Source organism: Pseudophryne corroboree, chromosome 8 (assembly GCF_028390025.1).
Source record: "Pseudophryne corroboree isolate aPseCor3 chromosome 8, aPseCor3.hap2, whole genome shotgun sequence".
NCBI lineage: Eukaryota > Metazoa > Chordata > Amphibia > Anura > Myobatrachidae > Pseudophryne > Pseudophryne corroboree.
In genome coordinates, this window is record NC_086451.1 from 258,335,939 (window position 1) to 258,358,935 (window position 22,997).

Genomic DNA, 22,997 nt, shown 5'->3' on the forward strand with positions numbered 1-22,997 from the left:
CCAACACAGCCTCCCTGGCAGAGGGAGTTGCTGGTAAGGCAGATTTTAGAAAACGGCGGGGGGGGGGGGGGGACGTCTCGAATTCCAGCCTGTACCCCTGAGATGCTACTTGAAGGGCCCAGGGATCCACCTGTGAGAGAGCCCACTGTGTGCTGAAATTTCTGAGACGGGCCCCCACCGTACCCGGATCCGCCTGTGAAGCCCCAGCGTCATGCTGTGGACTTACCGGACGCGGGGGAGGACTTTTGCTCTTGGGAACTGGCTGTATGCAGCAGCTTTTTCCCTCTACCTTTGCCTCTCGGCAGAAAGGATGCGCCTCGAGCCCTCTTGTGTTTATGGGGCCGAAAGGACTGTACTTGATAATACGGTGCCTTCTTTTGCTGTGGGGTAGCCTGTGGCAAAAATGTCGATTTCCCAGCCGTAGTTGTGGAAACGAGGTCTGAAAGACCATCCCCAAACAGTTCCACCCCCTTATAAGGCAAAACTTCCATGTGCCTTTTTGAATCGGCATCACCTGACCACTGCCGAGTCCATAACCCCCTTCTGGCGGCAATGGACATTGCGCTTATTTTTTATGCCAGCCGGCAAATATCCCTCTGTGCATCACGCATGTATAAGACAGCGTCCTTTATATGCTCTACTGTCAGCAAAATAGTGTCCCTATCCAGGGTAACAATATTATCAGACAGGGAATCTGACCACGCAGCAGCAGCACTGCACATCCATGCTGATGCAATCGCTGGTCGCAATATAATGCCTGTGTGTGTATATATAGCTTTTAGGGTAGCCTCCTGCTTTCTATCAGCAGGATCCTTTAGGGCAGCCGTATCCGGAGACGGTAGTGCCACCTGTTTTGATAAACGTGTAAGCGCTTTATCTACCCTAGGGGACGTTTCCCAACGTGACCTGTCCTCTGGCGGGAAAGGGTACGCTGCCAATAACCGTTTAGAAATTATCAATTTCTTATCGGGGGAAGTCCAGGCTTCCTCACACACCTCATTTAATTCCTCAGATGCAGGAAAAACTACTGGTAGTTTTTCCTCACCGAACATAATACCCTTTTTTGTGGTACCTGGGGTACTATCAGAAATGTGTAATACATTTTTCATTGCCTCAATCATGTAACGGGTGGACCTATTGGAGGGTACACTAGTCTCATCGTCGTCGACACTGGAGTCGGTATCCGTGTCGACATCTGTGTCTGCCATCTGAGGTAGCGGGCGTTTTAAAGCCCCTGATGACCTTTGAGACGCTGGAACAGTCACAAGCTGAGTAGCCGGCTGTCCTATGTCGTCAAACCTTTAATGTAAGGAGCTGACACTGTCACGTAATTCCTTCCATAAGTCCATCCACACAGGTGTCGACCCCTCAGGGGGTGACGACACATTTACAGGCATTTGCTCTGCCTCCACATCATTTTCCTCATCATACATGTCGACACAGCGGTACCGACACACAGCACACACACAGGGAATGCTCTGACAGAGGACAGGACCCCACAAAGCCCTTTGGGGAGACAGAGGGAGAGTATGCCAGCACACACCAGAGCGCTATATACCACAGGGATATCACCTATAAAGAGTGTTTTCCCTTATAGCTGCATATATATATTATACTGCGCCTAAATTTGTGCCCCCCCTCTCTTTTTTACCCTTTCTGTAGTGCAGGACTGCAGGGGAGAGCCAGGGAGTGATCCTTCCAGCGGAGCTGTGAGGGAAAATGGCGCCAGTGTGCTGAGGGAGATGGCTCCGCCCCTTTTTCGGCGGGCTTTCTCCCGCTTTTTGTGTTATTCTGGCAGGGGTAATTTACACCTATATAGCCTCTGGGGCTATATATGGCGTCCGTTTTGCCAGCCAAGGTGTTAATATTGCTGCTCAGGGCGCCCCCCCCAGCGCCCTGCACCCATCAGTGACCGAAGTGTGTGGTGTGCATGAGGAGCAATGGCGCACAGCTGCAGTGCTGTGCGCTACCTTGGAGAAGACAGAAGTCTTCAGCCGCCGATTTTCCGGACCTTCTTGCTTCTGGCTCTGTAAGGGGGACGGCGGCGCGGCTCCGGGAACGGACGGCGAGGTCGGGTCCTGTGTGCGATCCCTCTGGAGCTAATGGTGTCCAGTAGCCTAAGAAGCCCAAGCTACCACCACTTAGGTAGGTTCGCTTCTTCTCCCCTTAGTCCCTCGCTGCAGTGAGCCTGTTGCCAGCAGGTCTCACTGTAAAATAAAAAACCTAAACTATACTTTCTTTCTAGGAGCTCAGGAGAGCCCCTAGTGTGCATCCAGCTCGGCCGGGCACAGAAATCTAACTGAGGCTTGGAGGAGGGTCATGGGGGGAGGAGCCAGTGCACACCAGATAGACCTAAATCTTTCTTTAGATGTGCCCAGTCTCCTGCGGAGCCGTCTATTCCCCATGGTCCTTACGGAGTCCCCAGCATCCACTAGGACGTCAGAGAAAGAAGACTAACCCGCGGTAGCTGTGAAAACCAGGTCCGCGAGACCCTCCCCAAATAAAACTTCACCCTTGCAAGGTAAAGCTTGCATATGACTCTCTGAGTCAGCATCACCTGTCCATTGCGGACCGCAGGGACCTACTAGCAGAACCTGCCACGGCCTTAGCCTTTGAACCCAAACACCCCATATTTCTCGCAGCCTCTCTCATATATAGTGCTGCATCCTTGATGTGACCTAAGGCCAACACCATACTATCTTTATCTAGGGTGTCAATGTTAGACGTCAAGTTACCAGCCCAAGCTGTAATTGCGTTACGTACCCATGCCGACGCTACTGCAGGTCTAAATAGTGCTCCAGCAGTAGCATAAAATTTATTTTAAGGTAGATTCCTGCTTACTATCCGCAGGATCCTATAGGGCCACCGTATCAGGGGACGGTAATGCTACCTTCTTGGACCAGGGCGTTAGGGCCTTGTCCAGCGTGGGCGAGGATCCCCACCATAACCTGTCCTTTGAGGAGAAAGGATACGCCATAATAATACCCTTGGGAACCTGCAGTCTAATGTCAGGAGTCTCCCAAGCTGTTTTAAATAACACGGTCAGCTCATGAGATGAGTTAGGTTATTTTTCTTCAAATATGCAGACCCTCGTGTCAGGGACAGAGGAGTCCTCTGTGATATGCAAAACAACGTTTATTGCAATAAACCTATATTGAATACTGTCGCGACCCATGGGTGCAACCTTGCATCATCCTAGTCGACACTGGAGTCGGAATCCGTGTCAGTATCAGTGTCTGCTAACTGGGTAAAGGGACATTTATGGGACCCTGAAGGGTCCTGGGACACAGTAAAAGCCATGGGTTAATTCCCTGCTTGTCTTTGGACTCTGCTTTGTCCAATCTGTAATAAAACCACATTATCATTCAAAACATTCCACATGTCCACCCAATCAGGTGTCGGCTGTGCCGACGGAGACACCACCACCATCTGCTCCGCTACCTGCCAAGACGAGCCTTCCACTTCAGACATGTCGACACACACGTACCGACACCCCCACACACACTGGGATAAATAAATATGGGGACTGACCCACAATAAGGCCCTTTGGAGAGACAGAGAGAGAATGCCAGCACACACCCAGCGCCACAATATGCTGAAAACACGGTCCCAGCATAAATAGCGCTTTATATATAATATATATATATATAAATATATGTCCAATCTGCACCAAATAAATGTGCCCCCCCCCTCGTTTTTGTCCCCTGTTATTGTTCAGCAGGGGAGAGTCTGGGAGCACTTCTCTGCAGCATGCTGTGGAGAAAAATGGCGCTGGTTAGTGCTGGAGGATCAAGCCCCGCCCCCTCGACGGCGGGCTTCGGTCCCGCTCAATTTCTTTATACTGGCGGGGGTTTTATAATATATATCTATATTGCCTCAGCAGTATCTAATATCTGTGCCAGTGCTGTTTATGAGGTAATAATTGCTGCCCAGGGCGCCCCCCCTGCGCCCTGCACCCGTACAGTGCCGTGTGTGTGTGGCGCGCAGCGTTACCTCAGTGAAGATCTGAAGTCTTCTGCCGCCTTTGAAGTCTTCTTTCTTCTCATACTCACCCGGTTATATCTTCCGGCTCTGTGAGGGGGACGGCGGCGTGGCTCCGGGACGAACGACGAGGACCTGTGTTCCGACCTTCTGGAGCTAATGGTGTCCAGTAGCCTAAGAAGCAGAGCCTATCATTTAAGTAGATCTGCTTCTCTCCCCTCAGTCCCACGATGCAGGGAGACTGTTGCCAGCAGTGCTCCCTGAAAATAAAAAACCTAACAAAAGTCTTTTTCAGAGAAACTCAGGAGAGCTCCCCTACAATGCACCCAGTCTCCTCTGGGCACAGGATCTTACTGAGGTCTGAAGGAGGGGCATAGAGGGAGGAGCCAGTGCACACCCATTCTATCCTAAAGTCTTTAGAGTGCCCATGTCTCCTGCGGAGCCAGTCTATACCCCATGGTCCTTACGGAGTCCCCAGCATCCTCTAGGACGTAAGAGAAAATAAAATAAAAATAAGTTGCAGCTGTGAATAAGAAAAGAGCTGCAACTTATTTTTATTTCTATTTTATTTTTATCATTATTACTGGTGCTATTATTATTTTTATTCACCACACTAAAAACAGACACAGCGCTTAGTGAAACTCTAGATAGAGACTTAGTGCTGTATAACCTCTACTCAGTAGAGTGGGATACAGGGAGACTCACTCCGCGCTTCCAGGACCGATCAATACGTTTGCGAACGCTGAGTGGATCCAGATGCTATTAGTGTACACCACCGCTCCGTGAACCTATAGTGAACACAGACGCCCAAGTGAACACTGACGCACCAGTCACACAGTCGCCTAAGCTGCAACTGGGTCCCCTTAGTACACAGCGTCTCAGACGGAAGCGGGAAAACAGTTCATGGCGGGAGACTCGGAGGAAACTGGTCATGACCCGGGGGGTGGGGCGACCAGGGGAGCGTCTGACTCCCCACTGCTGACATCAACCCTAGGGATCGCGGCCTCATACTACCCCTGGAGCCTATGATCCCTAAGGCCTAGCGTTGGTGCACTCTAGGTGGCAGCCGCGTCAGCGACTGTTTGTCTCCTCCCAAATAAATGCGGCTGTGTCCGTGTTCCCCCTCTAAGCAGAGCCAATGCCTTACCTTCTCCCCGTGCTCCGGCCACAGCCTGGTAATGTCTGCTGGACTTGCTAGTTCATCCGACACAGACACCCGCTGAAACAGCACTGTACTCGTGAGTAAGCGTTGTCGCGACCCGGCAGGGAGTTGTTGGAGCGACTCTTTCTAAGGTACGTATAAGCCCCTGTTTAGAAAGATCACTCAGAAAAAATAGTAAGACTATAAAAATAAAATAAGAAAGCTTAGGGCTGCTAAAAACCAGAAGCCCTCTGACCATGGTCCGGCTCCTGCCGCACCAAACAAAAAACTGATTTGCCTGAGCCAGGAGGCGGGGATATATGGACGGGCCCGTTGCATGCTGGGAGGCCAAAAAATAAGAATTTACTCACCGGTAATTCTATTTCTCGTAGTCCGTAGTGGATGCTGGGTACTCCGTAAGGACCATGGGGTATAGACGGGCTCCGCAGGAGACTGGGCACTCTTAAAAGAAAGATTAGGTACTATATCTGGTGTGCACTGGCTCCTCCCTCTATGCCCCTCCTCCAGACCTCAGTTAGGGAAACTGTGCCCGGAAGAGCTGACATTACTAGTTAAGGATTTGGAATCCAGGGTAAGACTCATACCAGCCACACCAATCACACCGTACAACTCGTGATAACTATACCCAGTTAACAGTATGAACAATAACCGAGCCTCTCTCAACAGATGGCTCATACAATAACCCTTTAGTTAAGCAATAACTATATACAGAGCCGGCCCTAACCAATATGATGCCCTAGGCAAGATTTTGGCTGGTGCCCCCTAGCACCGCCGCTAGTTCTGCAGGAGATGCCTGGCATGAGTCAGATGGCAGCTTTGCTAACGTCGGGCGCCTTTTGTTTAGGAAAATGCATCTTATTTGCATTATTATGTGGCTAGGACGCACAAGCAGCTTCTGCTGATTAAATTGATATGCGGTATGCCTATATTCTGTGTGTGACTGCGGCTGTATCTGCATATGAAATGCTACATTACAGTGATTTCCAGGAATACACTGCAACGTAGCATTTCGAATGCAGATACAGTCGCAGTCACACACAAAACATAGGCATGCCTCATATCATTTTAATCAGCAGAAGCTGCTGGTGCCCCTAAGCATAACAAATGCCCTAGGCATTTGCCTAGTTTGCCTATGCCTAAGGCCGGCTCTGACTATATACATGTATTGCAGAGAGTCCGCACTTGGGACGGGCTCCCAGCATCCACTACAGACTACGAGAAATAGAATTACCGGTGAGTAAATTCTTATTTTCTCTGACGTCCTAGTGGATCCTGGGTACTCCGTAAGGACCATGGGGATTATACCAAAGCTCCCAAACGGGCGGGAGAGTGCGGATGACTCTGCAGCACCGAATGAGCAAACTCAAGGTCCTCCTCAGCCAGGGTATCAAACTTGTAGAATTTTGCAAAAGTGTTTGAACCCGACCAAGTAGCAGCTCGGCAAAGTTGTAAAGCCGAGACCCCTCGGGCAGCCGCCCAAGAAGAGCCCACCTTCCTCGTGGAATGGGCTTTTACTAATTTAGGATGCGGCAGTCCAGCCGCAGAATGTGCAAACTGAATCGTGCTACAGATCCAGCGAGCAATAGTCTGCTTTGAAGCAGGAGCACCCAGCTTGTTGGGTGCATGCAGGATAAATAGCGAGTCAGTTTTTCTGACTCTAGCCGTCCTGGAAACAAAGTTTCAGGGCCCAGACTACGTCCAGCAACTTGGAATCCTCCAAGTCCCTAGTAGCCGCAGGCACCACAATAGGTTGTTTCAAATGAAAAGATGATACCACCTTAGGGAGAAATTGGGGACGAGTCCTCCATTCTGCCCTTTCCATATGGAAGATCAGATATGGGCTTTTACATGACAAAGCCGCCAATTCTGACACACGCCTAGTCCAAGCTAAGGCCAAAAGCATGACCACTTTCCACGTGAGATATTTTATCTCCACGGTCTTAAGTGGCTCAAACCAGTGGGATTTTAGGAATCCAACACACGTTAAGATCCCAAGGTGCCACTGGAGGCACAAAAGGGGCTGAATATGCAGCACCCCTGTAACAACGTCCGAACTTCAGGCAGTGAAGCCAGTTCTTTTTGAGTGAAAAAGGGATAGGGACGAAATCTTGGCCTTTATGGATCCTAATTTTAGGCCCATAGTCACTCCTGACTGTAGGAAGTGCAGGAATCGACCCCCCTGGAATTCCTCTGTAGGGCCTTCCCGGCCACACACCAAGCAACCTATTTTCGCCATATACAGTGAAAAAGTCTTGCTGTCACGTCTTTCCTAGCCTTTATCAGCGTAGGAATAACTGCATACGGAATGCCCTTTTCCGCTAGGATCCGGCGTTCAACCGCCATGCCGTCCAACGCAGCCGCGGTAAGTCTTGGATCAGACAGGGTCCCTGTTGCAACATGTCCTGACTGAGAGGCAGAGGCCATGGGTCCTCTGAGAGCATTTCTTGCAGTTCCGGGTACCGAGTCCTTCTTGGCCAATCCGGAGCAAAGAATATTGTTCACACTCCTCCGTTTATTACAATTCTCAGCCCTTGGGTCTGAGAGGAAGAGGAGGGAATATATAGACCGACTGGAACACCCCCAGTGTTACTAGTGCGACCACAGCTATCGCCTGAGAGTCCCTTGACCCAGCGTAAAACCTTTTTTATCTTTTTATTGAGGTGGGACGCCATGTAGTCCACCTGAGGCAGTTTCCATCAATTTGCAAAACTGCGTGAAGACTTCCTGATGAAGTCACCACTTTCCCGGGTGGAGGTCGTGTCCACTCCCGGAATGAACACTGCTAACAGTGCGCTTACTTGATTCTCCGCCCAGCGAAGAATTCTGGTGGCTTCTACCCTCGCCACCCTGCTCCTTGTGCCGCCCTGGCGGTTTACATGAGCCCCTGCGGTCTGACTGGATCAGAACCGGTTGGTCGCGAAGCAGGAACTCCGCTTGACTTAGGGCGTTGTATATGGCCCTTAGTTCCAGGATATTGATGTGAAGGCAAGTCTGTTAGCTTGACCACAAACCTTGGAATTTTCTTCCCTGTGTAACTGCCCCCCACCCTCGGAGGCTTGCGTCCGTGGTCACCAGGACCCAGTCCTGAATGCCGAATCTGCGGCCCTCGAGAAGGTGAGCACTCCGCAGCCACCACAGGAGAGACACCCTGGCCCTGGGGGATAGGGTGATTAACCGATGCATCTGAATATGTGATCCGGACCACTTGTCCAGTAAGTTCCATTGTCCTTGCATGGAACCAGCCGAAGGGGATGGCCTCGTATGATGCCATCATCCTTCCCAGGACTCGAGTGCAGTGATGCACTGACACCTGTTTTGGTTTTCAATGGATTCCTGACCAGTGTCATGAGCTCCTGAGCTCTCTCTATCGGGAGATAAACCCTCTTCTGGTCTGTGTCTAGGATCATGCCTAGGCGAGGCAGATGAGCTGTAGGAACCAACTGCGACCTCGGAATATATAGAATCCAGTCGTGTTGCCGTTTCACTTCCAGAGAAGGTGATACGCTGTCCAGCAACTGCTCTCTTGATCTCGCTTTTATGAGGAGATCATCCAAGTATGTGATAATAGTGACACCTTGCTTCCGCAGGAGCACCATCATATCCGCCATTACCTTGGTGAAATTGGTAATGACAATCCCGTACCGCAATTCTGAGGTACGCCTGATGAGGTGGATAAATGGGGACACGAAGGTATGCATCCCTTATGTCCCGATTCATTTCAGGCTTGCAATGACCGCTCTTAGCCATTCCATCTTGAACCTGAACCTTTTCAAGTATATGTTCAGGGATTTTAATACAATATGGGTCTAACCGAGCCGTCTGGTTTCGGGATTATAACATGGTCGAATAATAACACCCTCTTGTTGAAGGAGGGGACCCTTGACCACCACCTGTTGAAGATACAATTTACGAATTGCAGTTAACACTGGCTCCCTCTCTTGGGGGGAAGCCCGCCGGGTCCTCGGTGAGGGGGCATCTTCTCACAGTCCAGCCTGTATCCCTGCGATACAATTTCTATTGCCCAGGGATCTAACAGGGAGTGAACCCACTTGTGGCTGAACTTACGAAGGCGTGTCCCCACCGGGCCTAGCTCCGCCTGTGGAGCCCCAGCGACATGCGGTGGATTTTTGTAGAGGCCGGGGAGGACTTCTGTTCCTGGGGACTAGCTGTGTTGTACAGCTTCTTTCCTCTGCCCCCGGCACTGACAAGAAAGGACGCACCTCAGACTTTCTTGTTTATTTATTCGAAAAGCTGCATTTAATAATGTCGTGCTTTCCTAGGCTGTGCAGGAATATAAGGCAAAATATCAGAAATACCAGCTATAGCTGTGGAGACCAGGCCCGAGAACCTTTCTCCACACAATCCTCAGCCTTCCATATGCCTCTTAAGTCGGCATCATCTGTCCAATTTATATTCTACAGGACACGTCAAGCAGAAATCGACATAGCTTTTGTCTCTAGGACCCAGTATACTCATGTCCCTTTGGGCATGCTTTATAATTATATATCTATCACTTAAGACAGCATCTTAAAAATAAGAATTTACTTACCGATAATTCTATTTCTCATAGTCCGTAGTGGATGCTGGGGACTCCGTAAGGACCATGGGGAATAGCGGCTCCGCAGGAGACTGGGCACATCTAAAGAAAGCTTTAGGACTAACTGGTGTGCACTGGCTCCTCCCCCTATGACCCTCCTCCAAGCCTCAGTTAGGATACTGTGCCCGGACGAGCGTACACAATAAGGAAGGATTTTGAATCCCGGGTAAGACTCATACCAGCCACACCAATCACACCGTATAACCTGTGATCTGAACCCAGTTAACAGCATGATAACAGAGGAGCCTCTGAAAGATGGCTCACAACAATAATAACCCGATTTTTGTAACAATAACTATGTACAAGTATTGCAGACAATCCGCACTTGGGATGGGCGCCCAGCATCCACTACGGACTATGAGAAATAGAATTATCGGTAAGTAAATTCTTATTTTCTCTAACGTCCTAAGTGGATGCTGGGGACTCCGTAAGGACCACGGGGATTATACCAAAGCTCCCAAACGGGCGGGAGAGTGCGGATGACTCTGCAGCACCAAATGAGAGAACTCCAGGTCCTCCTCAGCCAGGATATCAATTTTGTAGAATTTTACAAACGTATTTGCTCCTGACCAAGTAGCTGCTCGGCAAAGTTGTAAAGCCGAGACCCCTCGGGCAGCCGCCCAAGATGAGCCCACCTTCCTTGTGGAGTGGGCATTTACAGATTTTTGGCTGTGGCAGGCCTGCCACAGAATGTGCAAGCTGAATTGTACTACAAATCCAACGAGCAATAGTCTGCTTAGAAGCAGGAGCACCCAGCTTGTTGGGTGCACACAGGATAAACAGCGAGTCAGATTTCCTGACTCCAGCCGTCCTGGAAACATATATTTTCAGGGCACTGACAACGTCTAGCAACTTGGAGGCCTCCAAGTCCCTAGTAGCCGCAGGCACCACCAATAGATTGGTTCAGGTGAGACGCTGAAACCACCTTGGGGAGAAACTGAGGACGAGTCCTCAATTCCGCCCTGTCCGAATGGAACATCAATTAAGGGCTTTTTCAGGATAAAGCCGCCAATTCTGACACGCGCCTGGCCCAGGCCAGGGCCAACAGCATGACCACTTTCCATGTGAGATATTTTAACTCCACAGATTTAAGTGGTTCAAACCAATGTGACTTTTGGAACCCAAAACTACATTGAGATCCCAAAGTGCCACTGGAGGCACAAAAGGAGGCTGTATATGCAGTGCCCCTTTTACAAACGTCTGAACTTCAGGGACTGAAGCTAGTTCTTTTTGGAAGAAAATTGACAGGGCCGAAATTTGAACCTTAATGGACCCCAATTTCAGGCCCATAGACACTCCTGTTTGCAGGAAATGTAGGAATCGACACAGTTGAATTTCCTCCGTCGGGCCTTACTGGCCTCGCACCACGCAACATATTTTCGCCAATTGCGGTGATAATGTTTTTGCGGTTACATCCTTCCTGGCTTTGATCAGGATAGGGATGACTTCATCCGGAATGCCTTTTTTCCTTCAGGATCCGGCGTTCAACCGCCATGCCGTCAAACGCAGCCGCGGTAAGTCTTGGAACAGACAGGGTCCTTGCTGGAGCAGGTCCCTTCTTAGAGGTAGAGGCCCCGGATCCTCCGTGAGCATCTCTTGAAGTTCCGGTTACCAAGTCCTTCTTGGCCAATCCGGAGCCACGAATATAGTGCTTTCTCCTCTCCATCTTATCAATCTCAGTACCTTGGGTATGAGAGGCAGAGGAGGGAACACATACACTGACTGGTACACCCACGGTGTTACCAGAGCGTCTACAACTATTGCCTGAGGGTCTCTTGACCTGGCGCAATACCTGTCGAGTTTTTTAATCATGTGGACGACTTCTGGGTGAAGTCCCCACTCTCCCGGGTGGAGGTTGTGCTGAGGAAGTCTGCTTCCCAGTTGTCCACTCCCGGAATGAATACTGTTGACAGTGCTATCACATGATTTTCCGCCCAGAGAAGAATCCCTGCAGCTTCTGCCATTGCCCTCCTGCTTCTTGTGCCACCCTGTCTGTTTACGTGGGTGACTGCCATGATGTTGTCCGACTGGATCAACACCGGCTGACCTTGAAGCAGAGGTCTTGCTAAGCTTAGAGCATTGTAAATGGCCCTTAGCTTCAGGATATTTATGTGAAGTGATGTATCCAGGCTTGACCCTAAGCCCTGGATATTCCTTCCCTGTGTGACTGCTCCCCAGCCTCGCAGGCTGGCATCCGTGGTCACCAGGACCCAGTCCTGAATGCCGAATCTGCGGCCCTCTAGAAGATGAACACTCTGCAACCACCACATGATGGATACCCTTGTCCTTGGTGACAGGGTTATCCGCTGATGCATCTGAAAATGCGACCCGGACCATTTGTCCAGTAGGTTCCACTGGAAAGTTCTTGCGTGGAATCTAACGAATGGGATTGCTTCGTAGGAAGCCACCATTTTTACCCAAAACCCTTGTGCATTGATGCACTGAGACTTGGTTCGGTTTTAGGAGGTTCCTGACTAGCTCGGATAACTCCCTGGCTTTCTCTTCCGGGAGAAACACCTTTTTTCTGGACTGTGTCCAGGAACATCCCTAGGAAACAGAAGACAAGTCGTCGGAACCAGCGTCGATTTTGGAATATTGAGAATCCAATCGTGCTGCCGCAACACTACCTGAGATAGTGCTACACCGACTTCCAACTGTTCCCTGGATCTTACCCTTATCAGGGAATCGTCCAAGTAAGGGATAACTAAAATTCCCTTCCTTCGAAGGGATATCATTTCGGCCATTACCTTGGTAAAGACCCGGGGTGCCGTGGACCATCCCTACGGCAGCGTCTGAACTGATAGTGACAGTTCTGTACCATAACCTGAGGTACCCTTGGTGAGAAGGGTAAATTTTGACATGAAGGTAAGCATCCTTGATGTCCCGAGACATCATGTAGTCCCCTTCTTCCAGGTTCGCAATCACTGCTCTGAGTGACTCAATCTTGAATTTGAACCTCTGTATGTAAGTGTTCAAAGATTTTAGATTTAGAATCGGTCTCACCGAGCCGTCTGGCTTCGGTACCACAATAGTGTGGAATAATACCCCGTTCCCTGTTGCAGGAGGGGTACCTTGATTATCACCTGCTGGGAATACAGCTTGTGAATGGCTTCCAAAACTGCCTCCCTGTCAGAGGGAGACGTCGGTAAAGCCGACTTTTGGAAACGGCGAGGGGGAGACGTCTCGAATTTCAATATGTACCCTTGAGATATTACCTGAAGGATCCAGGGGTCTACTTGCGAGTGAGCCCACAGCGCACTGAAATTCATTGAGAACGGGCCCCCACCGTGCCTGAGCTTGTAAGGCCCTAGCGTCATACTGAGGGCTTTGCAGAGGCGGGAAAGGATTTCTGTTCCTGGGAACTGGGTAATCTCTTCAGCCTTTTTTCTCTCCCTCTGTCACGAGCAGAAAAGAGGAACCTTTTGTCCGCTTGCCAACAAAGGACTGCGCCTGATAATACGGCGTCTTATTTTGAGAGGCGACCTGGGGTACAAACCTGGATTTCCCAGTTGTTGCCGTGGCCACCAGGTCTAAAAGACCGACCCCAAATGTCCCCTTTTCAAAGGCAATACTTCCAAATGCCGTTTGGAATCCGCATCACCTGACCATTTTACTGGTAGAATTGGACAACGCACTTATACTTGATGCCAGTCGGCAAATATTCCGCTGTGCATCATGCATATATAGAAATGCATCTTTTAAATGCTCTATAGGCAATAATATACTATCCTTATCTAGGATATCAATATTTCCAGTCCGGGAATCCGACCATGCCAACCCAGCACTGCACCTCCAGGCTGAGGCGATTGCTGGTCGCAGTATAACACCAGTATGTGTGTGAATACATTTTTGGATACCCTCCTGCTTTCTATCAGCAGGATCCTTAAGGGCGGCCATCTCATGAGAGGGTAGAGCCCTTGTTCTTACAAGCGTGTGAGCGCCTTATCCCCCCTAGGGGGTGTTTCCCAACGCACCCTAACCTCTGGCGGGAAAGGGTATACAGCCAATACTTTTAAAGAAATTATCAATTGTTATCGGGGGGAAACCCACGCATCATCACACACCTCATTTTATTTCTCAGATTCAGGAAAACTACAGGTAGTTTTTCCCTCACCGAACATAATACCCCTTTTTGGTGGTACTCGTATTATCAGAAATGTATAAAACATTTTCCATTGTCTCAATCATGTAACGTGTGGCCCTACTGGAAATCACGGTTGTCTCTTCACCGTCGACACAGGAGTCAGTATCCGTGTCGGCGTCTGTATCTGCCATCTGAGGTAACGGGCGCTTTAGAGCCCCTGACGGCTTATGAGACGTCTGGACAGGCACAAGCTGAGTAGCCGGCTGTCTCATGTCAACCACTGTTTTTTTATACAGAGCTGACACTGTCACGTAATTTTCAACAGTACATCCACTCAGGTGTCGACCCCCTAGGTGGTGACATCACTGTTACAGACACTCTGCTCCGTCTCCACATCATTTTTCTCCTCATACATGTCGACACAAACGTACCGACACACAGCACACACACAGGGAATGCTCTGATAGAGGACAGGACCCCACTAGCCCTTTGGGGAGACAGAGGGAGAGTATGCCAGCACACACCAGAGCGCTATATATATATATATATACACAGGGATAACCTTATATAAAAGTGTTTTTCCCCTTATAGCTGCTGTATGTTTTAATACTGCGCCTAATTAGTGCCCCCCTCTCTTTTTTTAACCCTTTCTGTAGTGTAGTGACTGCAGGGAAGAGCCAGGGAGCTTCCCTCCAACTGAGCTGTGAGGGAAAATGGCGCCAGTGTGCTGAGGAGATAGGCTCCGCCCCCTTTTTGGCGGCCTTATCTCCCGTTTTTCTGTATATTCTGGCAGGGGTTAAATGCATCCATATAGCCCAGGAGCTATATGTGATGTATTTTTTGCCATGTAAGGTATTTTTATCATGTTTTATTGCGTCTCAGGGCGCCCCCCCCAGCGCCCTGCACCCTCAGTGACCGGAGTATGAAGTGTGCTGAGAGCAATGGCGCACAGCTGCAGTGCTGTGCGCTACCTTATTGCGGACAGGAACGTCTTCTGCCGCCGATTTTTCCGGACCTCTTCGCTCTTCTGGCTCTGTAAGGGGGCCGGCGGCGCGGCTCCGGGACCCATCCAGGCTGGGCCTGTGATCGTCCCTCTGGAGCTAATGTCCAGTAGCCAAGAAGCCCAATCCACTCTGCACGCAGGTGAGTTCGCTTCTTCTCCCCTTAGTCCCTCGATGCAGTGAGCCTGTTGCCAGCAGGTCTCACTGAAAATAACAAACCTAAACTAAAACTTTCACTAAGAAGCTCAGGAGAGCCCCTAGTGTGCACCCTTCTCGTCGGGCACAGAAATCTAACTGAGGCTTGGAGGAGGGTCATAGGGGGAGGAGCCAGTGCACACCAGTTAGTCCTAAAGCTTTCTTTAGATGTGCCCAGTCTCCTGCGGAGCCGCTATTCCCCATGGTCCTTACGGAGTCCCCAGCATCCACTTAGGACGTTAGAGAAATATTTATATGCATACTAGGGTCTCAATCTCTGCTGATAAGGTACCTGTCCACGCTGCCACAGCGCTATAAACCCATGCCGACACAATCGCCGGTCTGGGTAGTATACTAGAATGTGCACACTATCTGCAGGATCCCTGAGAATAGCTAGTGCAAACAGGACACCCAAGGGGAAGATTCTCAACACATCCTGGCCCTAGTGGGGAAAGGATACAGCCTGAGAATTCTCTTGTGGGAAGCTGCTGTATCTTGTCTGGAGATTCCCGCTCTTTTTCCTCATGAGAGGAGGGAAATTTACCTCAGCATTCTTCCCCTTAACATGTGTACTCTCGTGTCAGGGACAGATGAGTCATCAGTGATATGCAAATCATCTTTTATTCCAATAATCATATATTGAATATCTTTTAGCCCTCTTGGCTGTAACTTTGCATTATCGTTAAACTCCGTGTCGATACTTTGTTATTTTGGATAGTGAACATAGAGAGACTCTGAAGTACTCTGTGACATAGGGACAGACCAGGGTAGATTTCCTTTCTGTTCCCTAACATTTTGTGCAATAATTTTACCTCAGCACTTACACATATCCAAACAGGTGTCGGCGTTGTCGACGGAGACACCCTCCCCCACACATATCCGCTCTATCACCTCCTTAGAGGAGCCTTTTACCTCAGACATGTCGACACACGCGTACCGACACACCACACACACAGGGGATGCTCTATTTGAAGACAGTTCCCCCACCAGGCCCTTTGGAGAGACAGAGAGAGAGTATGCCAGCACACACCACAGCGCTATATAATACAGGGATGTACACTATACTGAGTGATTTTTCCCCTATAGCAGCTTATATACACAGTTTTGCACCTAAATTTATGTGCCCCCCTCTCTTTTTTACCCTTTGTGTACCAGGATACTGCAGGGGAGAGCCTAGGGAGCTTCCTTCCAGCTGAGCTGTGAAGAGAAAATGGCGCCGGTGTGCTGAGAAAGAAGGCCCGGCCCCCTCAGCGGCGGGCTTCTGTCCTTTTATGTACTTTAATGGTGGGGGTTAATGCACATATACAGTGCCCTGCACCCATCAGTGACCGGAGTGTGTAGTGTGCTAAGGGAGCAATGGCGCACAGCTGCAGTGCTGTGCGCTACCTTAATGAAGACCGGAGTCTTCAGCCGCCGATTTTCAACTTCTCTTCGTTCTTCTGGCTCTGCAAGGGGGACGGCGGCGCGGCTCCAGGACCGGACGATCGAGGACTGGGCCTGTGTTCGATCCCTCTGGAGCTAATGGTGTCCAGTAGCCTTAGAAGCCCAAGCTAGCTGCAAGCAGGTAGGTTCGCTTCTCTCCCATCAGTCCCACGTAGCAGTGAGTCTGTTGCCAGCAGATCTCACTAAAAATAAAAAACCTAACAAATACTTTCTTTTCTAGGAAGCTCAGGAGAGCCCCTAGGGTGCATCCAGCTCTGGCCGGGCACAGATACTAACTGAGGTCTGGAGGAGGGGCATAGAGGGAGGAGCCAGTGCACACCAGATATAGTACCTAATCTTTCTTTTAAGAGTGCCCAGTCTCCTGCGGAGCCCGTCTATACCCCATGGTCCTTACGGAGTACCCAGCATCCACTAGGACGTCAGAGAAATAAGATTTTACTCACCGGTAAATCTATTTCTCGTAGTCCGTAGTGGATGCTGGGGACTCCGCAAGGACCATGGGGAATAGACGGGCTCCGCAGGAGACTGGGCACTCTAAGAAAGATTTAGTACTACTGGTGTGCACTGGCTCCTCCCTCTATGCCCCTCCTCCAGACCTCAGTTAAGGAAACTGTGCCCGGAAGAGCTGACATTATAAGGAAAGGATTTTGGAATCCAGGGTAAGACTCATACCAGCCACGCCAATCACACCGTATAACTTGTGATAAACTTACCCAGTCAACAGTATGAACCACAACAGAGCATCAACAATGGATGCCCACATAACATAACCCTTTATTAAGCAACAACTATGTACACGTATTGCAGAAAGTCCGCACTTGGGACGGGCGCCCAGCATCCACTACGGACTACGAGAAATAGATTTACCGGTGAGTAAAATCTTATTTTCTCTAACGTCCTAGTGGATGCTGGGGACTCCGTAAGGACCATGGGGATTATACCAAAGCTCCCAAACGGGCGGGAGAGTGCGGATGACTCTGCAGCACCGAATGGGCAAACACAAGGCCCTCCTCAGCCAGGGTATCAAACTTGTAGAACTTAGCAAATGTGTTTGTACCCGACCAAGTAGCTGCTCGGCAAAGCTGTAATGCCGAGACCCCTCGGGCAGCCGCCCAAGAAGAGCCCACTTTCCTTGTGGAATGGGCTTTCACTGATTTTGGATGCGGCAAACCAGCCGCAGAATGAGCCTGCTGAATCGTGCTCCAGATCCAGCGAGCAATGGTTTGCTTTGAAGCAGGAGCACCCAGCTTGCTGGATGCATACAGGATAAACAGCGAGTCAGTCTTCCTGACTCCAGCCATCCTGGCTACATAGATCTTCAAAGCCCTGACTACATCAAGCAACTTGGAATCCTCCAAGTCACGAGTAGCCGCAGGCACCACAATAGGTTGGTTCAAATGAAAAGATGACACCACCTTCGGCAGAAATTGCGGACGAGTCTGTAATTCTGCCCTGTCCATATGGAAAACCAGATAGGGGCTTTTACATGACAAAGCCGCCAATTCTGACACAAGCCTAGCCGAAGCTAAGGCCAATAGCATGACCACCTTCCACGTGAGATACTTTAGCTCCACGGTCTTAAGTGGCTCAAACCAGTGGGATTTCAGTAAACCCAACACCACGTTGAGATCCCAAGGTGCCACTGGTGGCACAAAAGGGGGCTGAATATGCAGCACTCCCTTAACAAATGTCTGAACTTCAGGAAGAGAAGCCAGTTCCTTTTGTAAGAAAAGGGATAGGGCCGAAATCTGGACCTTTATGGACCCCAACTTCAGGCCCATAGTCACTCCAGACTGTAGGAAGTGCAGGAACCGGCCCAGCTGGAATTCCTCTGTAGGGGCCTTCCTGGCCTCACACCAGGCAACATATTTTCGCCATATACGGTGATAGTGTCTTGCTGTCACGTCCTTCCTAGCCTTTATTAGCGTAGGAATAACTTCCTCCGGAATGCCTTTTTCCGCTAGGATCCTGCGTTCAACCGCCATGCCGTCAAACGCAGCCGCGGTAAGTCTTGGAACAGACAGGGCCCCTTTTGCAACAGGTCCTGTCTGAGAGGCAGAGACCATGGGTCCTCTGTGAGCATTTCTTGCAGTTCCGGGTACCAAGTCCTTCTTGGCCAATCCGGAACAATGAGTATTGTTCTCACTCCTCTTTTTCTTACGATTCTCAGCACCATGGGTATGAGAGGAAGAGGAGGAAACACATAGACCGACTGGAACACCCACGGTGTTACCAGTGCGTCCACAGCTATCGCCTGAGGGTCTCTTGACCTGGCGCAATACCTTTGTAGCTTTTTGTTGAGACGGGACGCCATCATGTCTACCTGTGGCAGTTCCCATCGATTTGTAATCTGAGTGAAGACTTCGTTCTGACTGAATCAGCACCGGTTGGTTGTGAAGCAGAGGCTCCGCTTGACTCAGGGAGTTGTATATGGCCCTTAGTTCAAGGATATTTATGTGCAGACAAGCCTCCTGACTTGACCACAACCCTTGGAAGTTTCTTCCCATGAGTGACAGCCCCCCACCCGCGGAGGCTCGCATCCGTGGTCACCAGGACCCAGTCCTGTATGCCGAACCTGCGGCCCTCGAGAAGGTGAGCACTCTGTAGCCACCACAGAAGAGACACCCTGGCCCTCGGGGACAGGGTGATCAGCCGATGCATCTGAAGATGCGATCCGGACCACTTGTCCAACAGATCCCACTGAAAGATCCTCGCATGGAACCTGCCGAAGGGAATGGCTTCGTATGATGCCACCATCTTTCCCAGGACTCGCGTGCAGCGATGCACCGACACCTGTTTCGGTTTTAAGAGGTCTCTCACTAGAGTCACAAGCTCTTGAGCCTTCTCCGCCGGGAGAAACAACTTCTTCTGGTCCGTGTCCAGAATCATGCCCAGAAAATGCAGACGCTTTGTAGGAATCAGCTGCGACTTTGGGATATTCAGAATCCAGCCGTGCTGTTGCAACACTTCCTGAGAGTGTGCTACGCTGATCAGCAACTGCTCTCTGGACCTCGCCTTTATGAGGAGATCGTCCAAGTATGGGATAATTGTGACTCCTTGCTTTCGAAGGAGCACCATCATTTCTGCCATTACCTTGGTAAATATTCTCGGTGCCGTGGAGTGCCCAAACGGCAACGTCTGGAATTGGTAATGACAGTCCTGTACCACAAATCTGAGGTACTCCTGATGAGGTGGATAAATGGGGACATGCAAGTAAGCATCCTTGATGTCCAGAGACACCATAAAATCCCCCTCTTCCAGGCTTGCAATGACCGCTCTGAGCGATTCCATTTTGAACTTGAATCTTTTCAGATAAATGTTCAGGGACTTTAAATTCAATATGGGTCTGACCGAACCGTCCGGTTTCGGTACCACAAACATTGTGGAATAGTATCCTCTTCCTTGTTGAAGGAGGGGAACCTTTACCACCACCTGCTGGAGATATAATTTGTGAATTGCCGCTAACACTACTTCCCGTTCCATGGGGGAAGCTGGCAGGGCCGATTTGAGGTAACGGTGAGGGGGCATCACTTCGAATTCCAGCTTGTATCCCTGAGACACAATCTGTATAGCCCAGGGATCCACCTGTGAGCGAACCCACTGGTGGCTGAAATTTCGGAGACGCGCCCCCACCGCTCCTGGCTCCTGTGGAGCCCCAGCATCATGCGGTGGATTTAGTGGAAGCCGGGGAGGACTTCTGTTCCTGGGAACTAGCTGTATGGTGCAGCTTCTTTCCTCTACCCCTGCCTCTGGCAAGAAAGTACGCACCTCTGACCTTCTTGCTTCTTTGTGATCGAATGGACTGCATTTGGTAATACGGTGCTTTCTTAGGCTGTGAGCGAATATATGGCCAAAAATTTGACTTCCCAGCCGTAGCTGTGGAAACTAGGTCCGAGAGGCCGTCCCCAAACAATTCCTTCCTCACCCTTGTCAGGTAAAACCTCCATGTGCTTTTTGGAGTCGGCATCACCTGTCCATTGCAGAGTCCACAGGACCCTTCTGGCAGAAATTGACATTGCATTTATTCTAGAGCTCAGTAGGCAAATGTCTCTCTGGGCATCCCTCATATATAGGACAGCTTCTTTTATATGCCCCAGGGTCAGTAAAATGGTATCCTTGTCTAAGGTATCCATTTCCTCAGACAGATTATCTGTCCATGCTGCTACAGCACTACACATCCAGGCCGACGCAATTGCCGGCCTCAGTAGAGTACCTGAATGTGTATAAACAGACTTCAGGATACTTTCCTGCTTCCTATCTGCAGGATCCTTTAGGGCGGGCGTATCCTGTGACGGCAGGGCCACCTTCTTAGGTGGCCGTGTCAGAGCTTTATCTACCCTAGGGGAGGATTCCCAGCGCACCCTGTCCGTTGGCGGGAAAGGGTACGCCATAAGTAACCTTTTGGAAATCAGCACTTTCCTATCGGGGGAATCCCACGCTTTTTCACATAATTCATTTAACTCATGTGAAGGGGGAAAAGTCACCTCTTGCTTTTTCTCCCCATACATATAAACCCTCTGGTCAGGGACAGGGTTTACCTCTGATATGTGCAAAACATCCTTCATTGCTATAATCATGTAGCGGATGGCTTTAGCCATTTTAGGCTGCAATTTTGCATCATCCTCATCGACACTGGAGTCAGAATCCGTGTCGATATCTGTGTCAACAATTTTGGATAGTGGGCGCTTCTGAGACCCTGATGGCCTTTGCGCTGTAGGATCAGGCATGGGCTGAGACCCCGACTGTCCCAAGGCATCAGCTTTATCCAACCTTTTATGCAAGGAGTTTACATTATCATTTAACACCTTCCACATATCCATCCAATCAGGTGTCGGCGCCGTCGGCGGAGACACGTCATTCATCTGCACTTGCTCTGCCTCCACATAGCCCTCTTCGTCAAACATGTCGACACACGCGTACCGACACACCACACACACAGGGGATGCTCTATATGAGGACAGGACCCCCACAAGGCCTTTTGGAGAGACAGAGAGAGAGTATGCCAGCACACACCCCAGCGCTATATGACCCAGGTATCACACAGTAACTTAGTGTTTACCCAGTAGCTGCTGTATATATGATTAATGCGCTAAATTTATGTGCCCCCCCTCTCTTTTTACCCTTTCTACCGTGAGTCTGCAGGGGAGAGCCTGGGGAGCTTCCTCTCAGCGGAGCTGTGGAGAGAAAATGGAGCTGGTGAGTGCTGAGGAAGAAGGCCCCGCCCCCTCAGCGGCGGGCTTCTGTCCCGCGATTTTGTGTGAAATTAATGGCGGGGGCTCATGCATATAACAGTGTCCAACTGTATATATGCTGCTCTTGCCAGGAGGTACTTAATTGCTGCCCAGGGCGCCCCCCCCTGCGCCCTACAGTGACTGGAGTGTGTGGGTTAGTGTGGGCGCAATGGCGCACAGCTGCAGTGCTGTGCGCTACCTCATATGAAGACAGGAGTCTTCTGCCGCCGATTTTGACGTCTTCTTGCTTCAACCCGCGGGCTTCTGTCTTCTGGCTCTGCGAGGGGGACGGCGGCGCGGCTCCGGGAACGGACGACCAAGGTTAGGTTCCTGTGTTTGATCCCTCTGGAGCTAATGGTGTCCAGTAGCCTAAAAAGCGCAACCTAGCCGCAGTTAATAGGTTTGCTTCTCTCCCCTCAGTCCCACGTAGCAGAGAGTCTGTTGCCAGCAGAAACTCTCTGAAAATAAAAAAACCTAACTAAAATACTTTCTTATTAGCAAGCTCAGGAGAGCTCACTAAAATGCACCCAGCTCTGTCCGGGCACAGATTCTAACTGAGGTCTGGAGGAGGGGCATAGAGGGAGGAGCCAGTGCACACCAGTAGTACTAAATCTTTCTTAGAGTGCCCAGTCTCCTGCGGAGCACGTCTATTCCCCATGGTCCTTACGGAGTCCCCAGCATCCACTAGGACGTTAGAGAAAACCTTTGACCGTTTGGTGCAAATCCGCTGTCGCTCCTTCATATCCTAATGTATCCTGTGGATACCCTGTGGATCCTGCAGGAGAAAAACTGTTTGAAGACATAAGAAATAGTGCATCACAGCTTCCAGCTTACCTTAAGCAGTGTGTAATGGAAGTGTTTTGTTCCACATCTACAGAGAGATCCAAGAAATCTTCATCTTTGCTACTAACCTTGAATAGAAAAGGCAGAGTGTTACCAAGAATAAAAAAAAGACAAAGCACTCATAATATTTAATGACTGAACCCACTTATGCACATCATAGAGAGTTCATTCTCAAGGTTACTTTCCTAGAAATTAACAATAAAAATAGGGTTATGCAGAGACTTTCATTACGCTGAATATTCTCATTCATTTAAGTGAAAGCTGTCTGATGTTTATGTTCTGTCAAAGTAAAATCACATCTCCATATAATACACTGCTATGACACTGCTCTCAAGGTAGAAATTACTACAAAAACTGACATGGATCTCGTTTGGAATTAACAAAATACTATGTTGTACAAACTACCTTTAAATGTGACAGTGACAACAGACTCCAAATAAAGTGTACAGCAGTGGTTCCC

At 49.9% G+C, this 22,997-nt stretch overlaps 1 protein-coding gene across 2 annotated transcripts in view; it reads right to left on the reverse strand.

Moving 5' to 3' along the window:
- Window positions 1-22,997, reverse strand: part of LOC134948910 (ubiquitin carboxyl-terminal hydrolase 12-like) — a 190,347-nt gene that overhangs the window by 58,185 nt on the left and 109,165 nt on the right. For both annotated transcript variants that reach the window (XM_063937190.1, XM_063937191.1), the window contains one exon: window positions 22,529-22,605. In XM_063937190.1, coding sequence (XP_063793260.1) covers window positions 22,529-22,605 — 77 coding nt within the window. The remainder of the gene's footprint in view (window positions 1-22,528; window positions 22,606-22,997) is intronic.